Below are 27,153 nucleotides of genomic sequence, written 5' to 3'. Positions count from 1 at the left end.
AGCCCAGCAAACCAAGGAATTACAGTAGTCAAGGCTAGATGCTGTAAGTGAATGAATTAGAGTCTCCAGGTCAGTTTTGGATAGGAAAGAGTATATTTTTGGCAACAGTCCTGAAAGGCATTTCGTGCCATACTGAATAGATCTTAGCATTAAGTCTAAGGATAAAATTGCGTGTAGGCGAATGACATGTGACATCAATAAGAGAAATGGTAGACAGATTGCAGAGTAATGAAAGAAACATTTTTTTTTTTAAAACTAATCTAGGCCAAACCTTCAGTCTTCTGGTTATGATACTGTTTGCTTTCAGAAAAGAATTTGCCTTTTACACATTTACAGCTGAAAACCTGCAGCCCCTCCCTGTTACTCATTTCACATGCCACAGAGGGCGAAACAGATGCAATTGCCATTGACTGGCAGAGGAGGAAAACATAAAGGTCGGAAATATCACCTTGGAGAAGGTTGCAGATAATGCAAAGGATGAGTCTTAAAATAAAGCGTACCATTGGTCATCAGTTGGATACGTAAGCAAATGCCATTATAGATTTGTATAATGGAGGCATAGATTTTGATAGGTATGCAAAATGGCTCATCTGCCACAAATAAATGGCATCCTTATTTTTTTTTTAATGGGGGTTTTGTGTTCAGTTGTTTTTTGTTCTTTTTTTTTTTTTTTTAATGAAAACAAAAAGAACCCAGAAAGCATCCATGGGTTTCAAACAGAAGGTGAATTGTGGCTGCAGCTCATCAGAGAAGAGCAGGCAGTTTGGTGTGCTTGCTGTCTGGGTGGCTGTAGGTTCCTTAAGACACAGTCTTAAGACATTGCATGATAAAGGAGAAAACCACAGGACTTCTCTATTTTATCCCCAAATTCCACCTTTTTGGACAGACCAAGAGAACAGTGCCTCCAGTGATTTATCTCCCAAATCGTTTTGCTGTGTGGGAAGTCAGCTTGCAATGCTGCCATCCCTCAGCTTGCCTTACCGCCAACAACTAAATCTGTACTAGCAATCAAAACCAGCCAGGGACCATTCTCCTTCCCTGAAACCAACTGGCACAACATGCTGAGTGTCCCTGCAGCAGAAACCCTTCTCTCTCCCCAAAAAGATGCTTTTGGAGAAACTACTTGGCCTGCACCAAACCCTAAACTGTACCCACATCGTGTGGGAAAATGCTATCTGGCCCAGAGCAGCAACTTTCTTATGGTCAAACAGTATGGACAAGCCTGCCCTAGCTCAGCTTAATTTATTCCTATAGACAGGGTCAGTGGGGTCATCTTTTACTAGCAGCCTCAATTCTTCTGCCCTCATCCTGATGCAGGGATCTTGGTGTTGCAGGGAACCATTAAAAGGCTTATCAGCATAAGAAGGATGTTTTCCTCTTCTGTCTACCCTGTCTCACCTACCTGAATACTAGAAAGAATGAGAAGCAAGTCTAAGTGTCCTCTCTCTAAATTACACTCTGTTATTTCTGCATTTCCCTTTGATTGGGCCTACAGCGTGTGAGACCACGCAGAGGTTTGCCTGTGTTGAAGGTTGATTCCCCTTCCTCTTCCATCTGACTCAGACTGGTCCCAGTCAACATGTTTGTGTGGGTTATTTAGAGGCAGAATGAATGCCCGTGGTCTACACCTCAGTGACTCAGGAAGAAATATTTTTTCATAATACGATAAGCAGATTCTTCCACATAGATGAAGGACAAAATAATAAATCCTTACACCACAGCACAAATTATAAATCCTCAGTCTTGTAAAAACATTGAGCCTCAGTGTCAGCAGCTGTTGTTTTCCTTTCTTCTTCTTTCAGCTAAGACACCCAGTGAGGAAGAGTGAAAGAAGGAGCATGATGGGTTTACTGAAAATGTCCCATTTTCAGGATTTATACCGAAACCTGCACAGTAACTTGTCTGAGGTATGTATATCAACAATTAATAGTTCTAGAAATGGAAGAACACTCCTTGTTAAACTTTGAAATAAAAAAAATATACACTCTGATTAAAGAGAGCCCAGTTTGCCCTGCAAGGTATTGCTAGAAAATATGTCTACAAAATAAGCTTTGAGAATGTTGTAGGTTGTGAAACGTGGTTTAATTTACAATGAAGAAACTGACAGGTTGGTGTAACAGCGAGCACTGGCGCAGTGCCATATGATAAATCACTTGGACTCAACAAGACCACTTCACCTCCATGTCATTTCTCAACAAACAGAAACCTGACACCAGGCCAGTACAACACAGTAGGGCAGGTACAAATGTACAGTACCTGCTCTTTTAATGCCACCTTATTATATTACAGAACAGACTTCATGGACCTTGTGTTGACATTCAGAAACAAACCTAAAAAAAAAAACCCCATGCAACCCCGCCACCTCACTAACTCAAAGATTAAGTAAATGCTACTTTCTTCATCAGCTTGACATGACAGATTATAAGCCATCCCCAACGCACTGCATTTAATTAGCTGTTCTCATTGTTATTTATGGTTAGGCAGACCTTTTTTTCAGTTCTCAGATTTAAAAATAGCTAAAGTAGGAACAAGTGTTTTTGTAAGCCTGTACAAAAAGAACCCCAAAGGAACTCTGAGATGAATGAATATCATAAATGTGACTGAATTCTGGTTCAGGTCCCATTAAGTGAAGGTACTTTCTTTCTTTCTAGGTAATAATTGTCCAGGGAACTTGCAGATTAGAATGTTCCTAGGAGATCAAGAGGGCTATATTTGTTTTGGGAATAATATGGTTTCTTTTGCTGAAGAAAAAGAATAGAGAAGTGGATGAGGAGGCTTCAACAGCCATAGCACTTGTGGCAATCATACAAAAAATCAAGCAGTCATAGTTGCATAGGGTTATTCATATTCATATTTACAAGGTCTACTCATTTACTTATAAGAAGCCTGAACAGTTTTAGATGTACAAGACACATGATGTGTATGCACAGCCAACTCAGAAAATCTTTTGCGTGAAACCTCCATCTTTCCTTCCTGCTCTAATGCCTTACTCTCATCCCTTAATGTTCACTTCCATACAACATTTACAGTTCAGTTCTGTGAAGCATCAGGGCCTTAACTCCATCCCTACTCAGCCACGCAGCTCAAAACCAAGCACAGGTTTCCATGTGATTCAAGCACGGGCTTCTTTGCTTTGAACCTTGTTTCATCATCTGGGAGATCCTGCAAGATCCAGGCAAGTGGCATGAGTTGTCAAAATGGGGCCTTAGACTGAAATCTCTTGGGAGGCAATGCTTCTTTTTTGCTACAAAACACCATGCATATTTAATGGCCTACATTTAAAAAAAAAAGTGTTAAAAATAACAGGAGAAGAGCTTCTGTTGAAATTCTGGCCACGCTTAAGTCGATACCAAGATTCTTATTGACTTTAGGTGGAATGAAGGCTGCAGACAATGGAAGGAATGAAGAAATTAAAAGAAAATGAAACACAAAGGAATAAGCTATCTGAAACACTACAGGCTGCAACCACAAAGGGTTCTACTGCAAGGAAGTGGGGAGGAATTACAAGAATGCAAGGTAAAGTAGAAATGGAGCCTTTCATCTCTATTCTCTGCCACTGCTGCAGCATCCTGGATAGAAATGCTTTTGAGAACATGTGTACATGAGATGGAAAATTGAAGGACAAGTGAAAAAGAATAGAGATACCCAGCTGAGCTTTACTGGACAAATAATCAGTACAGAAGCAAGCAAAGAGCACACCGACTAAATGAGCTAATCAAAAGGGACTGGATGGATTGTGGAGGTTATTTTGTATTTAATTTTTTTTTTAGAAATACATCAAGGTAGAAAGTAATAGTGGCAACTAATGACATGAATGATTAATGTTTTTATTTGTATTATAGTGGCATTCTATTACACCAACTGAGATCTGGGCTGCACTGTAAAAACTCATTATATGACTCAATCTCTTTCACAAAGAGCTTAATGATGACCTAAAAACTGCACATAAAGTAAGCTCATATTTTTGAATTAGTCACCGGCAAATGAAAGAAAGCCTGTGAGACCGGACAATTAAAGAGCAGAAAAATCCTTTTAAAAGTTGTTATTAATGCAGAGCGGTTGAAAGAATAGTCAGAAAGCATGAATGTATATAAAAAGTCTGCTAAGACAATTTTAACCAGCACGCTTTCAATACCTGTAATGAAACTGCCTTCATTCTTAGTACTAAGAGAATATACTAAAAAGTGGAAGGATTACTGGGAAAAAAGACTGCAGCACAGAATTTAAAGCAAATCAGATAAGATGGTGATTTTAGTAATCACCATCATATCAATGTAAATTCTACCTTTTCTAAAGTAAGAGAGCAACTTTTGAAGTGAACCTGTAATGAGAAGAACAAAACTGATCCCAATCCCTTTTTGAAGAAAGCTTAAAAAGCATTTTTAATATTTTTGCTTCCTTCTTCCATATTAAAAACTAAGATTCTATCGGGAAGGCACTGATAGTGTTAAAACAGATTAAATCACATACAGAGAGATCAGAGAATGAAGATGAACAAACCTGAAGAGAGGAGAATTTTATTCAGTCTGTTGAGAATGCATTTCCCTTCAGAATTCTTTAACTTCAATTTATATTGGGGTGTGGGGATAGGGGACGAGGGGTATTTATATCAGATACTTTCCAGCTATTTGAAAAAAAGTCAGAGTACTCTAATACACCACTAGTCCTTCAGTAGGAAGGGAGAGAAAATCGAAGGTGATAATCCTGACCTTCCCAAGGAGGGGGACATGACACAGTCTTCTCCCCAAACCTTTGATTCTCCTTAATGAACAGCCCTACTAAATCAGCTCAAAGGTGTGTCTAGCCTCATACCCTGTGTCACAAATAAAAGGGCTATGGATGCTTAGCAACAAGCTAAGCAGCTAAACTGAATACTCTCCTAATACCAGGTTTCTTTGTTTCAGGACTTCTTGAAAGATTACTACCTCTTTGCTTTTACCTCCATGTACACCTTTACATGCAATGCAGGAGCATAGGGAAGCAAACAAGCTTACTGGCAGCAGAAAGAAGTGGCAGGCACCCTGTATATTGAGCTGTGGAGTGAAAATTAGTTTCTTTCAATAGCAAGATGGGAAGAATATCTACACAATGACTGGAATTGGACTATGCAGTTCAGATCTCGAGATCATTTTCAAAAAATCAAAGCAGGCAATGGCAGGTAGAGCTGTCACAAAAACCTGGCTGATGATGCTGTGTGCTTGCTTTAGATGATGCCTAATACTCCAATTGCTCTGGATGCCTTCCCACTTCCCCCCTCACCCATATCAGCATAGTGTCGTAGAGCGCCTATACAGGAGCTGTTAGATTCAGAGCACCATTGCATATTGCTCTGATGACAGCCGCTTGCAAAGCTGGGATACCACTCACATACTTTTCCTCTCCACAGGCTTTTTCTCTGCCACCACCATGGCTTTTGTGGCAAAGGTACACTAGAGACATAATGAAACCTGTAGTGCTTTTTCTGATTCTCTCAGGAGTCAGCTTATTATCCAGGCAAAGGAGGGACAGATGCTGTCTCTTTCCTTCTTTGAAAGAATTAATAATGCCACTTTTATCCACAGATAGGAATCCTTGTATTTTAAGACTTTGTAAGTGGCCAAAAATGACAAGGTTTTGGTCCCTGACCACAGTTAGAACTGTACCAAGAAAAAGATCCCAACATTTTCTTTTTAGTTAGTGGAAAGATCTATTTTACAATTTACAAATACTTCCGCAGTACTGCTGGGGATTGCATCCTGTCACTTACAAACTGTGCTAAACTTTGTAACAGTTTTGCTTTTACTATTATGACAGCATGATATTTAGTAGATGAAATGGAAAAAAAAAAAAGTGTCAGTTTGTAGCTTGTCCATGAGGTCTCCTGGAAATACCAGGATCGCCTACTGGTATATCCTGGCCCTGAATACTGAGTGCTGGTGATTGCTACACTGGCTTGCCACTGGCTTGCCTAATGCCAACAGCAGGGTTGCCACTTGGCGGTTGTGAATGAAATTCAGGATGGCAACCTTTAAAAATGTCTAAGTGATTTAGGAGGTCTACCTTCTCTTTTCAAAAATTGCTTACTAAGAGTCAATGAGCTAATTACTGCTTGCCAAGGTAGGGTGCGAACCTGCCGCACATCTCTTCTCCCTGATGCCAGCTAATGCATGAAGGGTCACTGGGAACTCCCTTCCCTTTCCGGCAACCACACATCCACCAGGAGGTAAGGACACATCTGTGATTAGTTACAGTGGAATAAATTACTCTGAAGGTTTATACTCCAGCTTGCCCTGGAGGATGAACCATGTGTCTATGCACACCTTCAGACCTGCATTTTGACAATCAGGCCTTCTAAACAAGTTCTAAGTCCCTGGTGATTATCTGTAATGAACTGTGATGGGTTAAAGCTCAGGCGTCCTACAAAGTACAGGGGGGAAGGGCTTCACACTTGGCAATGCATAAGGCCACTGCCATAACTAGCTGAAGGACTGTGCATACACATCCCCTGGGTGGGACTGTGCCATAGATGTATGTAGTTGCTCTGTCTGTTCAATGCCATGTTGCGGGAGGCAGGGAGACACCTCCCTCCACCTGGCATCGTTCTGGATCAGGTGCATAAAATGATCTGTCAAACACCCTAAGGAAGGTCAATATTGCCTTTCAGAGCACCAGACCTCACCATTCCAGAGCATTCTTGGAAGAAGCAAGGCTTAGGTTCAGTTCCTTCACTGGCATTCAGGATATTTAAACATAACTTTTCAAAAGATTGTCCTGACCACTAGGCACTGAAATTCCCTGAAGGCCAAGGAAAGAGCAAAAGTGAAGGCTACCATGTGACAAGGAAGTAATCTGGCCAGAGGGCTCCATGGTAAAATCCACCCTCCCGCTGTTCCCCCACAGGCACGCGAGAGACTAATTCATAGACCTTGATGAGGGGGACCTGGTGCTTAAGTCCCTTGAAGATTCATGCATTAGTAAAATTGACAAAAATGACCAAATAAGTGAGCGTCATTAGCTGCTCAGCACCCAGCCGTGGGGCACTCTTGTTAATTACACTGTGTATCTATCTACCTGCCTACTGGAACTCTTCCACCCCCTTGTGTGTCTGACTCTTGAGATATCAAATTAATTTTTGAATATGGGATATTGGGTCTTCCCTCACCTATAGGTACTTTTAAAAACGTTGTCTAGGGACAGCGCACTAAATAGTCTGAAACCTCAATAAGAGCTAGACAACATTTACAGTGCATGGAGGAGAAAGAGGAGAGAATTGCAGCTTTGGTGTAGTCTTGAAAAACAGCTCAATGCGATGTCTCTAGGGCTTCTGTTTTTTTTAAACATGAGGATCAACATCTATAAGCCTTAGGCTAATAAGGTGGTTTGGGAGGAAATAAAACGGAGATGCATGGAAAGTCAGGGAGCAGTGTCACACGTAACTCTGCTGTGGAAGCAAAGTGGAATAATTCAGAAATCAAACTGCAAAGACAGAACTATCCAAAATCCTGGGAAACAACTGCATTTTAAGCACAGATTCAGATCTAGAAAAACCAAGTAATTTAGTAAAAGAAAGGAAGTGGACGTTTTTCTCTCTTTATCCCTTAAATAACTGAAGAAGCACTATAACAAGGCTAAGACTCCCTGTAGAACTTAAATCAGGAGCTGTAAATTGGTGGTGTGACAGCAGTAATACACTTATTTCACTGATTATCCTGGCACAAAAGCCTTGGTCAGGTAATTAATTCACATGCTGAACACTTGACCCAAATTTCTAGGGGTAATCCACTTGGTAATCTTCTAAATACATCCAGGCAGAAATTTGTAGCAGGGATTTCAATACCTGTACTTTTTTAGTAGTTGGGCCGTAAGCTGAAATGTTCTGACCACACTAATCCTCATTAATAAGAAAGCATTTTATACTGAGACCCGCATAGACAGTGTGTGTGTTCCAGGTGAGTGCACTTGAAGCCCATTTTCTTAACCTATTTCTTCTTCACTCCCCATAATATTCCCTGCCACAATGCTGGCATTTTTAGCTAAATCCAAGTTCTTCCCTTATACTACGTCCTTCTGTATCAAGACTACACACAGTAAGTGGGCTTGATCTGATCTGAACAAGGCATGCAAAAGTTGCACATCTGATTCTGAGCTAGAGCCCCTACGAATCCTCTATGGCCAGCAGAGAAAAAATGGCATCTCCAGGGGATGATTCATCTCATTGGAAGAGCACCATGAGGTCAGCCTGATGACTCATCCTCTGGAGATGCTTATTTTTCTCTGCTGACTGCAAAGAAAGCCCAGAATGGTCAGCTTGGAGCCGGACATCTGCTCATCGGAGTTCATGACAGAGAAACGCCACACGGTATTTTAAAAATACTGTAATATTTATGTGAAATGGCCACACAGCTGCAGCATTACACTAGACTTTTGGATCCTTACTGCAGAACAGCAGAAGTGCTTTTTTGCCACTCTGCAGAATTTAATAGACCACACGTGTATTTCAGAAATCTAGTGTTTTCAATTTCTTCTTCAAAAAGCAAGTGACATACTGTAACCGAGTATATAGGGTTGTGGGAAAACAATGGAAAAGGATGCACGAAAAAGATTCCTCAGGTAACTCAAATACAGGAAAATTCTTGAAAAAGGGAAGCTCATTTCACAGTCTCCATATTTAGCAATCTTAGGCATATACACGTGTAAAGCAAAAACATCATCCATCTGTTCGTAGCAAGTTTGCAAAGAATTTTAATAAGACACATTAATGCTAATAATGGCCAACGTTTATAATGTTTATAGAATAACCAATGTGGAGCATCTGGAAAGCTCGTAAAATTTGTTCTTATAAAATGCACAGAGTGTAACACCTTTCCCTGAGCCTGTTTTTTGCTGACCTTGTCCTCCTATGCCAGACCTGTCAGAAATTCTTCTTCCAGGCACTGCCGTGACCGTGGCACTCTGAAATGCATGTTTTGAAGCCAGACCTATTTCTACTTTTGTAAGTTCAGCATTCAGCACATTACAGGAACAAACCAGATAGCCAAAAGTGCAAGTTTCCACCTGAAACTACAGGGATCTCTATTTCCAAGTGACAGATGCTCTACAACAGTTGGTGACAAACGGGCTAATTTAGACTGATTTAAGTAAAGTTCAGCCTGCTGACAATGGGGGATTTTTTTTAATGCAGCTGAAGAAGGCATTTCTGAATGCTAGGGTTGGCTGTCGCACACAAAACTACAGAGGCCCTGGTGTGAACTGAACAGCACGCCATGCATGGTGCCTGCGTCTCTGCTCCTTACACTGCCTTTTAGTTGCTGAGATGGAAGATGACATTGCCTAGCAAATTACCAAGGGAATTAGCTGGTCTTTAAAATTTACTCACTGAACACACACCCTCAGAATTCAAATGCCTTTGGCCCAGAATCTTTCTTCCTAAATTCAGGCATCTAAGCTCTTAAATTAGAAGGACACGTGCCCTGGGGTGAATTGGTTTTCTGAGATGCTGAGCTCTCTATCACATATGCAGGAAGCTTCCAGGGGCTCCTCTCCTAACCCAGGGAAGTCCATCTAATCTTCTGCCTTCAGCCCTAGCTTCTGAAGGATGATCACCGAGGGATCAGAAAAATATCGCAGAAAAGTGTTTAGGGTTTTTTTTTATGTAAAGATTGGGGGTGTGATTCAGAAATGACAATGTAACAACTGCATTGTTCTCCATCTGGTAAATTGTCTTGGGTTTTGTTTTTAACTTGCATATGAAAGCTGGCTTCAGGCTCCACCCCTCCGAATATCATAAAGCCTCTTGCTTGAGCAGCCATGTGTAAACATGTTAAAAAACAGCAACAATGAAATTAGTTTTATTTCTCCTTCTTCTCTCCTCTCCTCTCCCGCTCCTCTTCCTCTCCTCTTCTTTCTCTTTTCCTCCCTTCCCTTTGAAGAACGCTCCTAGGCAAGTATGCCGATTATTGTTTTATGAGGGAACCTCATTAAGGTAACTTCATTGATTATATTTCTGTACTAAGGAAATAGCTGCCAGCACTAAATTTAAGGTAGTTTATCTGCCAAATTAATACTGGCATTGTATCAGCCAAGCAGTCCTGATGCCAGTAGCAGTACAGCATATTCTTCAACTGTGGGAGTGGCCTGTACACTGTGGATATACCCCTAAAAGTTGCTGAATCCTAATTCCTTTTACCTAAACCTAGGCTAAAAATATAACCTAATTGTCCTCTATTCTGTAATTGGCCTAGTTAACTAGCTGCAATGCATAGGCTATATATCACTTCTCTCCACAAAAGCGTGATCTTTGCTCAGAGCAGGGAGGCTTCTGTCTGGTCCGTTCCTGAAGCGTGATGTCTACGCAACAGTAGACATTATGCATAGAGCACGTCTTCGTCTATTAATAAAAAAACTACTGAAACTTTGCTCACCTTGAGAAATAAGCTCTTAGGAATGGTCCTTGTTCCTCCAAATTGCCATAGAGTATGGGATAGGATATGAAGTAGAATATGACTGCATCGCAACTACTTACCCCCAAACAAACATACAAAATGATAAAAAAACTACTACCACCACCACCACCATCACTACAACAACACTGGACAAAAAGGAGTTACTTACATTGAGTAAGGATCCCTGTTAAGGCATTTTTGAAACTCTCCTTGGCTTGCTCCATTTCTTGCTCATGAGCAGCCTTTTCGTTCATGAGCCGGCGGACGTGGCTGTTGGCCGACTGCACCATCGAATAAAACTGGTTTGCAGAGCGACGATTCACCTCGCCTCGCTCAATCCAGGTAAGAAGCACTGTGATGGCCTCTGAAAACTTGCTATCATCTAGAACAATCAAAGCACAGGTTTTAAATTGCAGGCATAAATATCCTGCCGAGAACACATTTTCTGCTCTGTGTCACATTAAAATCACCATACATCCTGCTTGCAGTATATCATTTTGGGCAACTTTTGGCTCCTTTGTTCTATCCGATGTAGAAGCAATACTGCCACGTGAAGCTACATAAATCTTCCTTCAAGACTTGTCTTCTGCTTATTTTAACGGCTTTCTCGCAACAAACAGCAACCCCCCCACCCCCACCCCCCACTTCTTTGTGGTCTGACTCCTTGCTTTTACGATGTCTCCCTTAAGCCATTCAGTGATATGGAATGACCTTACAGAGGGAGTGAGGTGCCCTTTGTGTTACCCAACCCACTGAGGAAATGAAATGCATCTGCGTTAATCTGGCCAAAAGCTCAGTCTTGGAGCTTGGGATCAGCTGGACTTTTGTCAACAGATTTCACTAACATCACAGTCTTAATTAATGAACAATGGCGAGGCTGAACAATTCCTCCTCAAAGCACTGATTAATTACAAGGAACTGCTTTGAACAGATAATGTGTCTGTATTTGTTTTGGATTTTGCATTTGTCTGTTTTGTTTTGCATACTTTTTTAAAGGAGTCCAGGCAAACACCTGGATTACAGCTTTATGTTCACCCTTCAGGTAACTAAAGTTATATTTCTCTGCAGAAAGGTCACCAAAACTGGTGGCTAGATTTTGTACACTCCTTCCACAAGTATCTTCTTTCCTCTGACAGTGCTCTCTGCTACCTCAGATGACTCTTAGTGCAGCATCCATTATACTTCTGGCTTCATCAGGATTAGGAGGAAACATTTCTTTTTAAGTCTCATTTAGGCTGAACGGCAAGAAAATGTTATTACAACAGAAAGTCTTCCTGTGGAACCATTTTTTGTGCAGTTTGACCTCATTTTTCCCCAGGATTTTATTCTATAAAACTTCCATTTCCCAACAAATCATTTTAAACATCTCATCTAGTCCTTGTTGGCTAGATTTCTTTATATATATTTTAGAAGGTAGGTATACCTTTCTATATGAGAAGGTATACAGTTATGGTGGGGAGTAGTAGTATAACTATAACCAAAAGACACTTAAAATGAAAATTGGAAAGTGTTAAATACAACCAACTGTGTTACAGGATACAAAAATGTAGGGCATAGTGTGCAAGACTCTGCTTTCTATGTGCAAAGCATAATGAAATACTAATACTTAAGCAGTGATTTAGGCTTTTATTCTTAATCAGTAATCACTTCCCTCAAATGCAAGGAGCCTAAAGTACAAAGAGAACAAGCGACATGCTCTGTGCCTGCAGCCTGTGAAGAATAGATTTTGCATTGCCTGATCTTTAGCATCTTATTAAGTGAAACGTGCTTTCAGCTACAGCCATAGGATCTGCTTCCCACAGCTGGATAGGCATGTTCATCAAAGATCCCCCAAAAAATTTGCAAAGTAAGAGCATCATATCACTCTCCCTTTGTATGATGATGTGTCTGTTGTGACTTTACATTAATGTGTGATTCATCACTTTAAATAATTGTCTCTGGGGTGGAAGAGCCAGTCAGACATATTTTCTTTCTATATTGTCCCCTTGGATTAGACTCTACATCCTAGCTTTGCTGGATACATACGTGGCAGGTATGTATTAAGTGGCTCAGATGAGTGAGGTTGGCTGAATACGGGCCTCAGAAAAGCCAAATGTCAACAAGGCTCGTGCAAAGCCTCTTCGTTGCAAGAAAACTCTATCGTAAGGCTTTCCATGCTTGGATAAAATCTTCAGACTGTGAAATACATGGGAGCTGGATGTCACAGATCCAATACAGCCAAGAACTCATTCCTGGAACACAATGTTTATTATAATTACAGTAGTCAATAAGAATAACCTGCAATGGCTTCCGGCAATGTTAGCATGCAATTTCCAGCAGCCTGTACGGTCAGGTCACCCTGTGGATGGCACTAGCCTGTTAACACCAAGGATGCGGCTGATTGTGAGTAGAGAGTAACTGCAGCTGAATGTTTCTCTTTTTTCCTTGTAGACATCTTTATCTATATCATCACACATAATTTATCACCCAACACTGAAGTACCATTTAGAGTAAATTATCCCATTCAATCTAGGTCAAGACACGAACAGCAAAGTTGGGAGAAATGATACACAGAAGCACCCCTGAAGAGGTTCACCTTGACCTGTGAAGAAACAGTGTGCAGAACTGAGGAAAAAGGTTTAACGGAGATGCATGAGGAAAATCAGTTGCATGGAACAATTCTCCCTTTTTCTTGCTTTAACGTCTCCCCAGTACACAGACTATGTTGTTTTGCTACAGAGTCGGTATGAAATGAAAACAACCCTCCTTTTATTTTGTTTTTATCAGTCACAGTTGGTGTCTGTGAGGGGTGTTCATAAACATGCCATCCTTCTGCCACAGAGATTCAACCCATTTAAAAGGACCTGCTGACAATCTGTTTTTAACATACTATACTGCCAGGGAGCTGCAGAGGCCTGTGGGCCTGTTATAGTTAATTCATGGCTCTGTACTAGCAGGAAAAAATCCTTTCATTGGTAAACATCAGCATCTTCATTGATTACATAATTAGAAGATATATTAAAAAATGCTAGAGGGTAATATATGCACAATATATGCAAAACATTAGTAAATAAAAAACTTTTCTCTACAGTTTTAAAATTTCCTTATATCACCTTCATTTCTAACTTTTCTATTCTTGAGCTGACTACTTGGTGACTTGCATAAGGAACTTACTATGAATTAATTTTTTTTATCTGGAATACAGTGACTCTGAACAATCAGAGGTACACTCAGAAAATCAGATTTTTGTATGGGATTGTTTGTTTATTTTTTTATTTAGTAGAAAAATAGTAGAAGAAATGCAGCAATGGAATCTAATTTAAGCAGAGCATGAACTGTCTTGTGATTGCAGCCATTCATTTAAAAAAATGAATAAAAACCTCCTAATTCTGTTCAAAATTGTTCCCTTGCGGTAGGATGCACATAAATATACACAGTTTAAAAACATACTCTTAAAATAAATTCCTTTATATAAGACATGGTCTCATATGTAATTATTCTTTTAAAATGAGCATGTGGAAAATTATTTCTCACACTTAAAGCTTTTTTCTCCTCCAAGTTACAGCATGTTTAAAGCAAATACAGTAGGATTCATGTCCTTTATGTCAACATATGATTTAGTAACCCCAGGGTCCCGGTACAGCCAATGGAAAGAGATGGACACTTGTTGGACAGGCTTTGTCAGTCCTGTTTTAGCTGTCTCTTTGAGGGTGAGATGAACCATGCCCCAGAATTGCCTGCTTCTGGGAGCCTGGGATGACCTGCTTATATATAGACATCTCTGCACCAGACGTCTACATTTGGTCAGAGTAACCCCAACCATTACACAAGTGCACCGGTCGCAGAACACCTACACAGCATTTGTGTACCTGTGCTGGGTTTTCAGTTAGACTGCAAGCTGAGCTGCATGCTGTGACGCTTTAATATTACCCATCTATTGAGGATGGCTTGCTGAGTGTCTGTCGATAGAGATTTCCAGGTGCTGCCAGACTCAATCACAGACCTCTAGAGATAAGATAATTCAAATTCCTCTTGTATCAACTGAAGATATTTGGCACTTAAATCCTAGCTTACAACTTGGAAGAAATGAAATATAAAGAAAAGAAAATGCATCCCTAGAGCTGTCTGGGAAATTGTCAACAGGGATATTTTTATGAAAAAAAAAAGAAAAAAAAGGAATAATTGTTGACAAATGTCTTGCATTTTTCTGCGTGTAATTCAACCACCTCTAAGCAATCTCAAGTGGCATAAACTTTTTAATATCAAAAGCAATTACAAGAACTGCTACAAAATGGTATACTGGGAAAAAGTGTTGGAAGCAGAGATTTTACGCACAGTTTATGGAGTTTCCCTGGCATAACACAGGGCAGAATTCAGTTCAGAGTAATCTGAAATGTTGTGACTATTTATCTCTCAATGTTAAGCACCTCCATAAGGTGCTTTCACAACTTTGGTGACAGTTTCTAAGGCTTTAGACATCAGAAAGGAGATAGACTAATCCATCACTCTGTAGCCAGGGATTCAAACAGTCTTATTACTATAATTTTTACATTTATAGACATAGTTCAGATACGGCTAACTTTATATTTCTGTATTTCCACAGTAACATTATTTGCTGGACTTCCAGCTAGGACAAGATCAAACACTGGGCCACAGCTGCTTTTAGCCTTGTTAGTATCTTTCCAACCCTGGCTGTTCTCAAACGTTTGAAAAGTATCTGAGATAATTCACACAACACTTGGAGCCTGTCTAAATCACAGCAATCTTTCTGAGTTGTCCTGCAGGCCATGGTGTTGTCCAGAGTCAGCACATAGTAGATCTTGCCCCTAAACTTTCTCCCCTGATGCAATCTCCTAGGTTTGCAAGGAGATGCTGAAAAGACAGAGCTGTTGTTCTTTATCCTAATGACTACATATAGAAAGCTCCTGTGCTGGCTGCATGTGTTTTGGGTTGCATTAATGATCTCATTTTTCCCTGACCCTTCTGTAAGTTGGTGAGGGGCAGGAGTACCCGTATGCTAAGCTCTGCCCTGCCCAGTAGAAATCCAGTTAACAAACTCCTCTTGAAGGTATTCTTGTGAGCACTGAGAATGACTGTCTGCAGGGCATATAGAGAGGGGACAAGAGTTGTGGGCTATGTCCCATCTATTTGCCTCTGAAGATTGACAGCCTGTCCCCGTCAGCTGTAGCTGTGTTATAGGAGGATGTTATGTCCTCTACCTCATTTCTACCTGCCCAAGACCAGACCTTTGCTCATGGTTACACTGCCCTCAAGTCTGCCTGAAGCTGCTTGGCTGATCACACTCCAGTTCGTTTGTCAAACTGGGCCCAGTCCAGCTATTACAGGAAAGCAGTAGAGGCCAGTTCAGGATGCAGACTTCTTCTGCTCCATATAACTGCAGCCAGGGGAGGGTATATGGCCAAGGTTACTGTTAATCTGATTTCTGATATAACTTACTATGCAATAACTAAGATTTCTAAACTGCAAACACTGAATTCAATACGAAAAATAATAAACCACAGTGGGTGACTGCTGTGGATGAATCAGGTCAGAGAAAAGGTTTACTAACCTCTCTCATCAGTAGGTTCAGCCTAGCTCCCCTGTGCATCAGGAACAATTTGATGCCCAGCACATGCCACTTCTGGTACCACAATGATGACCTATTTTTCTCTTGGCTTAAGAGCTTCTCCTGCACAGAGTGCCTGCCACTGACCTAGAAACACAACTCTTCAGCTACTACCCTCACCTTCTTTTTTCACCTGCTCCAATACCTTATATGACTGTGCCATGCAATACACACATCATTCTGATACTCTGGGGATTAATAACGTTTTTAACCCAATAGCACAGCATATTAAGTGAGAATCAGGGAATACAAATTCTTACTGACAAAGGGTTATTTTAAAGAATGATTAATATCCACCTAACTGTTTCTTAAACAGCCTGAACTGTATGCTATAACCAAGAAACTTTTCCAGTTATGTAATAAACGACTAGCTGAAACTAGATTTGATAAAAATATGCATATACATTTACTAAAAGATATCTTAAAAGGTGCTCTCTCCCACTTGTATCATCAAACTTTCTTCCAAATTAAATCATAAAGATTCTTCCAGAGGTGGGTGTTTCATGTGAGACACAGAAATCCATTATCTTATCCTGCCAATGCCATTATTTCCAATAAAAAGTAATTATGAGGGTATTGCGTTACCTCCCTATTTCTCAAAATCACACCACAAACCTTCAGATCAGCGAGCTGCAATTTCCCAGTTCATAATAATTAACTTGAGTCATTTTGCAGTGCAGTACATTTAATCAAGTGGGTTTATATTAAAACTTTAAAATTTGCCTTGATACAATACAGGAGGACACTTTTAGTAATACACTTAACAGCAAACCTATTTCTTGCAGGATTTTGGAGGAAGGTGCCCAGGGAATTGGGTTACCAGGCTGCCAATAGCTGAACCCACCTTACGCTCCTCTGCCAGCAGACAAAAGTGCCCTTGCACCGTGCCTGCTCTCAGGCCCTGTGCAAGGCTCTCGGAGCCAGATGTATTGTGTCACAGCAGATGTCAGCAGCATATGGAAGAAGGAAGGAGAAAATGATGATCTAAAAACAGGAAGGGTGAGTGAACAGATTCGATGCTGAAGCATCAAAACATGTCTGTGGTAGGGCTTTGTCCTGATATACTACTAATAAAAAAAGACTGTGACACACAAAAAAAAAAAGTCTGGGGTCTTTCAGCAGCAGTTAAACCCTGCATTCGTTGGATTTGTTTGGAGGATCTCAGTTTTGCCTCCCCTTCTGATGTAGCCCTGCACTGAATTCTATCCCTTCTGTGCGAAACTTTCCTCTCTGGATAACCTCACCTCTTCTGCAGCACTCCACAGGTCTGGCTCTCAAGTGCAGAGTGATAATGAAAGCAGCGTGGATTTCTTCTCAGTGAAATATCCTATTTCCCAAGCAATTAAATGTTGTTTATATTTCAAATGATGTGCAAGGGTTGAGATTGTCAGGCTTGATGTTACCTGAATCTTGCACAAGATGCATCCCCGGTTAGTTCAGTCTACTCTAACTGCCATCTATTTATTTAAATTTCCAATCTGTTCTCTCTTCAGGGGATAATATAGTGCCTGGCAAAGAAGCAGCTTCTCAATTTTTCAAATTATGTTTTTTTTAAATGGAAAACCACATGAATAACTTCTCTGTGCTCATAAAGGAACACTGTATGTAAAAGGGAGGTAAATTTCAGGGTATTGTATATAACTTGCAGATATTTATGTGTCCTTTGTTCAAAATATTTAAAAACCAGATAATCAGATATAAAGAAATATCTTTGTTAGATGGTGGAACTATTGAACTACCTGCAGCAAATAAGACAGATGTAGTATTTTAAAGGAGCTTATTTGCAAGAAGTGATTTCTGAAGATGATACCATTAGGTACAGATATGCTTGAATTAAGAATACCATAATGTTCAAAATTCTCCTTTGAAACGCAAATGTCATAACCACACAGATTAAAATGTTTTGTTCCAATGCACCTGACAGAGCAGCGTTCCACTTAAGGATAAAAGGTTCAGCCTATCTCCAGCTGTGTGATGTTCTGGGCACCACATTACTCAACTGTTTATAAAGCACGCAGGAAAACAGATGTCAAAGTATGCAAATTTGATCCTAAATATCTACTGACACATCTCACTGTGCAGTAATAACGCATCTGATTTAATACTGAGGAAATAAAATCTCAAAGACATGCACCAAACAAGATGCTGCATTGAACCAGGAGACAACAAGGTCGTTTTTATAATGTAGCAGCAGAAGACACAATATTCTGCTGGTCAGAGCAAGAACTCAGGGTCTATTCTCAAAGGCTTTTTTAGGGAGGCAGTTCATATTTACAATTCACTGTGAAAGACTTTGGTTTCCCAGAACTGACGTCTATTAATTTCTTGGGGTATTTCCTCAAGGAACACAGATTTTTACCTAAGGCAGAAGGATGTCAGAAAGGAGTCCAGAAGTTTCATTAACCTTATGCTAAGCTGTTGTCCTATCCTGTGGCAATCAGAGAATGGTTTGATGAAACTATTTGCAATGCTGTGACAAATTTTGGAATATTTGGATCAAAAAGTAGATTTGAAGAGTACCTTTTGAAAAAGTGAAATAGTACTTCACTGTTTGAAACAAAGAGCGCCTATTTTTTATTTTGCTTTTTCCCTTCAAATCTACTTTACTGGTTCGGAAGGTCAGAAAGAAACCCAAACAAAAATAACTTGTCATGCAAAAATAAATAACAGTTGCAACTGTTAACCAGCAAGCAAGTACCCAACTAGCTTGCAAACCTAAAATGTGTGGTATGAACTTAAAACTGATCAGCATAGCTCTGGCATGAGAAGGAGCTCATGTTCTTCCCCGTGTTACCCATCTAGTTTGAATGCTGGAGCTCGTTTCATTCTGATAGTCCAGGCTCACTTCTCTTCTGCCTTCTATGTCCTGGAGTCATGAAGAAGGCTTGCGAGCATGATACAGGAGTGCATGAAACAAATTGAAATCAAATAGTTTGCGACAAGTCTTCTTTCCAATGCAGTATATCTCCTCTTTTATGAACTATCATCTCTTTCGCTTCTCCCTCTTTTGGTTCTGGCTGTGACCAGCAAAGAACATCACTAGCAAATTATCAATTCAGACCAGCTCAAAAATGTTTAATCAATGAGAGGTAGTAGTGTAGGCCTATATTTTTAGAGCTACAGGCTCAAATCCATGAGACCTACACTGAAGATACTGGTAATATGTCACTGCCACATAGTGAAAAGTGGCAACAGCAAAACACAATAGGTGGACAGGGAGAGGAACGACATCACAGGCACTTAGGAAAAAAGTGACTACACACTTAGCTAACAACATGAAAGGTGAAGAAAAATGTCCAGCAAGGAGAAAGTTATGAAGGATTTAATTTGCATGACCCTGTAGACCTTAGTAGAGGAAAAAAAAAAAAAAAAAAAAGAAGAAAAAGATACCCATTAAATAGCCTTGTCTGTCACAGCCTAAAATGGGAAGTGGTGAAGAATTGCACTGGTCCAGAGTTTGATGGGTTTTCTGTATTTCTGCATAAATCAAGTGTTCAAACCAAGTTCTTTACAGATTTGAAGGGATCTTTGATAGTCCATAGAGATCAGGGAATGGAGAAGAAGTCATAACCCCTCATGCTTTCACAGAATCATAGAATCATTAAGGCTGGAAAAGACCTCTAAGATCATCAAGTCCAACGATCAGCCCAACACCACCGCGCCTTCTAAACCATGTCCCAAAGCACCACATCTACATGTTTTTTGAAGACCTCCACAGATAGTGACTCCACCACCTCTCTGGGCAGCCTGTTCCAATGCTGGCCTCGTATGCTATGGAGCTATCTTAGTTCCCAACCCCAGTCACCAGGCAGTCCATTTTGAGATACCAGGTCTTTTTTTATTATGAAACGCCACACCAGATTACCTGACTGAAGTTTTATAATGAACTTTTGTTTCCAACCAGCATAAAAGATCCTCTATACTCTCACGCACTCTCGTCTATGGCAGTTACTGCTGTACCAGGTGACTTCAGCACATGAGAGGAATAGGAATATACTGACAATACTGGGACGAGAGTTTCCAGCCAAGTCTGGAGCACAAAAACAATGATTTCTTTAAGTCTTATGCTGCAGTTTCTGCAGTTTGCAGAAGGCAAAAAAATATAGTGTCACCTCTGTTATAGACTCAGTAAATACCCAGACCACAACAGCGGACTGGCTGATGAGCCTAGCTCATCTCTGTTCACCATAGATCTCCTTGCTGTCAGGAATTTCCAAGGTTATTTTGACAACAGAAGTTGCTTGGATTCAGACCAAGTTGTCTGCATCTGTGATTGCAAAGCAGTATCTTGGGATGACAGATGTTTAGTTATTTTGACTTGCTTTTCAGCTAGTGTTGCTCAGCAAAGTTCTGGAGGCACTGCAGGAGCTGAAACCTGGATGTTGGGCACCTGCAGCTCTGTCTCATGAGCTGGCAAAGGAGCTCAGGAGTCTTTTGAAGTGGGTACCATGGGGAGGTCATGGCTTTCCTTAAGAAAACAACTGCAAAGCATCTGCTCAAAAAACAATCTTTCAAGGTAAATCCTGCCAAGAGCAGATATATTTTGATCCTTCTTTTCTTTAGGATGAATTGCCTAGGCTTTTACAGTAATGCAAATCTGGTGATACCCAGGGACCTGAGATTTTGACCCCAAGTTTTTTATATATATATATATGTGTGTGTGTGTGTGTGTGTATAGATCTTCTGTTATCTTCACTGAAGTCCACATTTAAATTGTGATTGTATGATGATATGAACTGCCCTTTGCCAGAGTTAAAAAATTTTTTCTAGTGTTGCTTTTCTTCTGTTTATAAGATGCCACAAATGGCTCCTGTGGTGAATCCATGTTGCCCAAGGGACCCCATAATGTTCTAACCCACTGCCTTATAGATACTGGCTATGATGTTATAGGAAAGGCAAAGCAGACCAGTATAACGACTGAGCCCCTCCTCTGTTTTCTAGAGCACCTAGTCCAGGAAACAACTCACTACTAGTGAGAAGAGAGGGGGCTTCTTTGCATTCTCCATCCCCAACAACCTATACAGATCCAGGGCTTGTGCCATTAATCTCGCTACAAGGCAATTGCTAATTAGCAAAGTTTTTTAAATTGCAGTATGTTCTTTTCCTGATTTTTAATGATTTTTAACCAATAATGCATAAACTTACCCTTTTGGTTTCTTAATTTATTATATTTAATTATGTATGTTTCTGAAAGTTTACCTTTATTTTCACAGAAATAGTCACATACATGGTGCTGGTCTATACTGTGCTCAGAATATTTCTATATAAAACTTGTGCATATACGCCAAGCTCTGGTCAAATGTCCCTCATGAGAACCAAAGTTATAAGTACTTGGAATAAGTTTTAATTAAGTATGGAAACTTCCCAGAATGAAAAGAAAACCCCTTCTAAATATAGACATCTTAAACATCTTGCAAAAACCCACATTTGGTTGCCCCAGGCAATGGCTAGCCATATGGAAGAAATTGTCCAGACATCTTGCATTTTCTGTCTTAGTTCAGGAAACCTCTAGGCCTTACTACATAAAGAAAAACTTCCCTATAAAAGATTAACTCCTAAAACATTCAATTGAAAACAGATTCTGGGAACGGATGGATCCAAAACTCTGTATTGTACTGTGTAACCTCTAGAGGAGCTGGACTGGAAGATAGGGAAGAATTAAAAATTCTTATATTTAGGCCTCTTTCCTCCTTTTCTCCTGATCTATCAATCTGTCTGGGTTATTTTAGCAATCTCCCAGTTACTTAATGAATTATTTAATAGAGGAGTGTATGTGGTGAGAATATCAGTCTGCCAAATTAATAGCAGGCCAAGATAACAGTGACAACTATCAGTGACCAATGCAGTACTCAAAGAGACAGTAGGGTGCATCTCTGCTCCATGCTCCAAGGATGCAACACTTTGCACTGTCCTTCTCCAGCTTCCCAAACATGTTTCATAGTTAGAACAGAGACCAGTGTGTTGACAGCTAGATAGCCTAAATCTAATCTGGATAATTCTGAACAGTGGCAAGAATCACAGTTTCTTGTGACCTGGCACACAGTAAAGTAACATGCTTGGCCACCACGTGGGGAAGGAATGCCAAACACAATTGCTAAACACATAATGAAAACAAATACAACTCTAAGGGGTAGGATTGTTTGCTTGATTTTTATTAAATTTCTTTACCATTAATAATTTTACTTTTTGCTTCTTATTTTCTTCCTATGTTAACTACTAAAGACAGGAATCCTCAAGCTGCAACGTTGAAAAATATTAACTTGGTAAGTGTGCCCAGAAAAAAACAAACAAGCAGGCAAATGTGTACCAAAACAATACGCTATCTTGCACAAGTAATTCTAACCCTGAAGAGGGAAGGGAAGAATGGATAGCGTGTGTCAGAGATAAGTTGTACCACTACATCTGAGGGGCAAGTTAAAGTGCAGCTCATGAGAGCAATTTAAATGCTAGGAATTGGGACAGTTGCATGCACGTAATGTAGTAACATATCAGTCAAGGAATAGAGACATTTTAAGAATCAGGCCTTTAATATGAAGGATGTTTGTAACAGGCTGTCTTATTACGAGAGCATTCCCAAGGTAGATAATGACAGCAACTGAACAGGAAAAAAGCCCACTGTAGTATTGTGAGAGTTGTGCTTCAGCTGTTAAAGCACAGGTAGATGGACAGACGTTACACATTTCTAGCAGGTGGGTGAGTATCATTACCATTGGCATAGAAATGGCAGAGGAATGGGGGGGAGCTAACAGGTCAAGTAATGAAATACATTGGAGAGAAATCCACACCCATGCTCTCTCTTCTGTATGGCTCCTGCTCTTAAGGAATAATACACTGAAAAGTACCAAATGCTGCTTACCTTTCAATTTTTCAGCCAGCAAAGCAGCTTCGTGTTCAGAATAATGCATTATTGCCGGAGGAGAAGGAGGGCGCAGTCTGTCTTCTTCCATTTTGCGTCTGTGGCGTTCTTCTCGGGCCAGCATTCTTTGTTTGCATTCCCATTCATAAAAGTCATCTCTTGCCTGAGCAAAATCAACATGAAGGCGACCTGAATCCTTTTTGTCTGTGCTAGATCCTAATCTCATGCGGTAACCTGAAACCAACAAGCAGAACTAACTGTTGCAGGACTTCTTTGCTTTTTCTTTTTCTTTTTTTTTCCCCCTCAAGTGCAGTTAAGTAAAAATGCACATTAAGAGATTCCCACGTGTCTACACAGGATCTATTGGTCATTGTGCTTTCACAGGAAGATAAACATTCATCCACTCATTTTTCCTTGCAATTTTCTGCGTCACCTATCAACATAGTAGATGAGCTGAAAAAGTCAACCCAAAGGTACAGAAGCTACATTCCTGTTTAGGAGTCTCTCAAAATATGTAATTCTTCTACCTGACACTCCCAAACATTTTAAGTGTAAAGGCCAGTTAAACAAGAAAACAACTACTGAAAAAGGATGTTTTGATTTTAATGTAGAGCTCTTCTTCCCCTGATCCTGTTGAGATCACATGCAATTTAGTGCTTTTCTCCAGCCTGTCAAAAGAATTGGAAGTATAGGGAAAGGCTGTGTTTTATAAAAATCATTACTATAGGTGAATGGGAAAATTGTGCTACAAAAATTCCTGTGCCACAAAGAAGGGTTGTCATACCTGTATTGATGTTAGAGCTCAAATTTTAAGGCTTTACAACTACAAACACTACTTCCCAATTCCCTGTTAGAAATCATCTGGCAGCAAATATAAACCACCTACAAATGAATTGAGATCAGCATTCTTTAAAGTAATTTTAAAAGTGTGGATGAATTTATTAGACATTTGCAAGATGCCTTTCAGAACAAATAATGAAACCTGTTGTTCCTCATCTTTAGCGATGTTCTACATATTCATAGTTTGGTCAATGTATCATATGCTAAAGCTGGCAGAGTGCAAAGGCTTTAAGTCAGTGGCTATGCAGTGGTACAACAGGGCCCTGCTCTGAACTAAAACCCTTGACTGATGTCAGAGGAGCAACAAATCATGCCAAAGCTATAAAAGGAGCCTTTTGTGACCATACTGTGGAAGAACTTCTGCTGGGCACCTGTTTTTTCCCAAGTTTTATTTCCAAGGATGAAAGATACTCACAGAGCAGTTTCTCTAACTTTTAAAACGCTGATTCAGAGAAAGCATGAGAAAACACTACATAGAAAGCTGCAAACAGAACCTTCAGATGCAGGTAACATTAATCAGTCTGCACAGGGCCAGCTCTAACTTCTCCATGCCAACCCACTGCAGTAGCCTCAGAGCAGAGCAGCCCAGCAGAGACTTCTCAAATCATGGGATGCTGTGGAGGTGAACTCTACGCTGAGCTGGCATATAGGAGGCTCTTCAGAAATACACACTGCTACAAACACTGTGTAATAACTCCAGGGGCAGGAAGTTCCTATTCAAAGTGGCAGGGAAAATGGTGTTTGCTGCTTTTGACCAGCAATCCAGGAGAACCTACCTTTCAGTCTCGTGGTTTGCCCGTGGTCTGATGAGCTTCAACACCTTACCACCACAGTTAAAACTCAGTTTTGAACTCTCTCAAGGGACAGCAAAGCTAAGACTTGGGTAGTAGATTAGGAACATCTTTGCAAAAATGCATATCTAGGCATACTCTGTTTGTTTTACTGCTGAAAAAACATCCTGCTGTGTGAGCATAAGGGATTGTCTGTACTACAGCACATATAAGACAAAAACTTCAGACATTAAATATCCATATAGGTACCGATCCTTCCAAAAAAACCAATCCGGGTGCCTTTCGATTTGACATTTTCCTTTTAAACATCTTGTGGAGTGCAGCTAATTGCCTGTCAAAGCAGAAGGGATGACCTTCATTTTCCAGCAAGGAGCTCAAACCCAGATGAAGAACTTGAACTAGGTGTTTCAGAGGTCCTCCAAAACCAGAAGGCATCAAAAAACATGGAACCTACCAAATCTGGTCTCCAAAGTTCACGAGCTTGAGGTGAAGTAGAACTGAATATTCCAAGGTAGGCAAATGAGGGGACTGTTGGTTATTTTAAAGCCCCCTTTATTTTGCTCTGCTTTCTCTTGCTTAGAGGAGTAAACACTACTTTTTCTCCCAGAAGGATGTTTGTGGTCATATATGAGGCTCTAGTCACAGGGTGTTGAAGGGAAGAATTACAGATACACCATATTCAGTGACACATTATAGAAGAAGAGTGTGGGTGACCTTTCAGAGCTGGGCCCCGAACTAACAAGGGGGTAATTATGTGGTTTTATCCACAGAGATGTAGGCATGAAGGTGCCAGCCAAAAGGACTCAGTGGTGCAGCTACCCTGATAACTGTGACAAATGTTACCCCCCCTCCCCGCCCCAGTTCGACTCGCCAGCTGCATTCCTCAACTAGCGATTGCTCTGTGCCAAAACAGTATTATCGGCAATGTGAAAGGACACTGCCAAGGTGCCAGGTCTCGTGAACCTAAAATTAGATTTCCCAGCAGGGCTGTACTTTCCAGGAAGCCAGAGTCTCTCTTCCTTTCTCCCATCTTTCACCTCCATTGGCAGGAGCACACTGGGCATGGACAGACCGAGAAACACGGCACTGCAGGACGCGTGACTCCTGTGGACCTCAAAGCCCCACTTACTCTGAATAAAGAGCTAATGAAAAGGACCGTGCATGTAGAGGTTGTGTATGCACAGGCAAAGCTGAGTTTCACTGGAGTGGCCCTCATTTTTGAAGTAAATGGGGATAATGGAAAAAAACATTGAACAGTGTAAATTGCAGTTCAAAACCCCGTACCCTGTGTAGCACTGGACAAATGGTTCCCTTTAGGTAACCAGTTTAAGTGCCTCCAAATTAACAGATTTTTGAAATTGCCCATGTATCACACTGAAAAAAAATCTTACTGCTTGTCTAACTCTTACGACTGAAGGTGGCCAGCCAGCCAGGTGGTTTCCACCAGCACAGAAACTTAGAATAACCTGGGTCAGAAGGGACCATCTAGTCCAATCCCCCTCTCAGATCAGGGTCAACTTCAAAGTCAGATCAGGTTGCTCAGGGCTTGGCACCTTTCCCTTAACAAAAAAAGAAAATGCCTTTGGCATAGCTTCTTGCACCCTCCTAAATCAGGCTCTGGGGACACTAGAGGACCAGTGGCCTGGCCAGTGAAGAACAGACTCCTTGATGACTTGATAGACAGCAAGACCCTGTGCAGCAAGGGGTACAAAACTGGCAGTTCCTCTTTTGTATATGGGATCCTCAGGCACCTATTTGGGATGGAAGCTCTGAGCTGCAGGGCAGCTGGGAGACTCTTTCTTTTCCAATACTGTGTCTCCTTATTGATGTTCAAGGGTATGCAAATGTATGGGAGAACCGTGTGCCATTGTCTCCCCTTCATGCACGAGCAATGAATTGCCCTTACAGATCCTTTTCCTCATCTCTTTGCTCAGGACTGCAGATAGCACTAACTGCGTGCCTGGCTTCTCATTTTAAATTTCAGTTTCGCTCACAATGGCAGAGGAAAAGACTTTGGGAACTTGCCAAGATCCTCACTTTAAAGGAGCAGCAACAGGAAAAGTTAATGAGGGTGCTAAATAAAAAACAAACACAGTGTTTCCATATCCGAGGTCTAGTCAAAACTCTATGGTTTGACTTGCCTCTGAGTGTTGCTATATTGCGGACTGGCCAATAGCTGCTCCTAATTGGGGATCTAGATCAGAGTGTTGATGATGATCATCAAGAACAAAAAATAAAACTAGTACATGGTACTAAATGGAAACACACAAGGGAAAATATCAGCACAGGGAAAGTGCATACATAGGCTTTTGGGGTATAAACAGGTCTGTTTCAAGCCACTTGTTTATCCAATACTTTCAAGTCCAGGGCCATCAATAGCTGCAGGAGTTACTGAATTGTCAGCCACAAGAGTAAAGTACATACAGTTTGGAGAAAGAGCTTTCTCATGGGCTGGTATGTCAATTTTAGAAACTCTTTTCCTCAGGAGATCGAAAGGTAACTTTCAGGGCTAAAAGAAAACTGCCCTTCCTCAAGGCAATATTTTTATCATAGTCTTCTACCCATCTCCCAGTCCCCTTTTCATACGTGTTTACTTGGGAATAAAAAAGAAAAAAAATCAGTGTTTAAACTACTTGATGG

General features: G+C 40.6%; 1 protein-coding gene across 7 annotated transcripts in view; it reads right to left on the bottom strand.

Moving 5' to 3' along the window:
• ENOX1 (ecto-NOX disulfide-thiol exchanger 1) overlaps nt 1–27,153 on the bottom strand; it is a 379,677-nt gene that overhangs the window by 71,592 nt on the left and 280,932 nt on the right. For all 7 annotated transcript variants that reach the window (XM_075087456.1, XM_075087509.1, XM_075087466.1 and 4 more), the window contains 2 exons: nt 22,883–23,116; nt 10,591–10,803 (listed from right to left, as the gene is read on the bottom strand). In XM_075087456.1, coding sequence (XP_074943557.1) covers nt 10,591–10,803; nt 22,883–23,116 — 447 coding nt within the window. The remainder of the gene's footprint in view (nt 1–10,590; nt 10,804–22,882; nt 23,117–27,153) is intronic.

The sequence above is a fragment of the Phalacrocorax aristotelis genome, chromosome 1 (assembly GCF_949628215.1).
Source record: "Phalacrocorax aristotelis chromosome 1, bGulAri2.1, whole genome shotgun sequence".
Lineage (NCBI taxonomy): Eukaryota > Metazoa > Chordata > Aves > Suliformes > Phalacrocoracidae > Phalacrocorax > Phalacrocorax aristotelis.
Note: the sequence above shows the minus strand (reverse complement) of the source record. Positions and strands in the feature narration are given on the sequence as shown.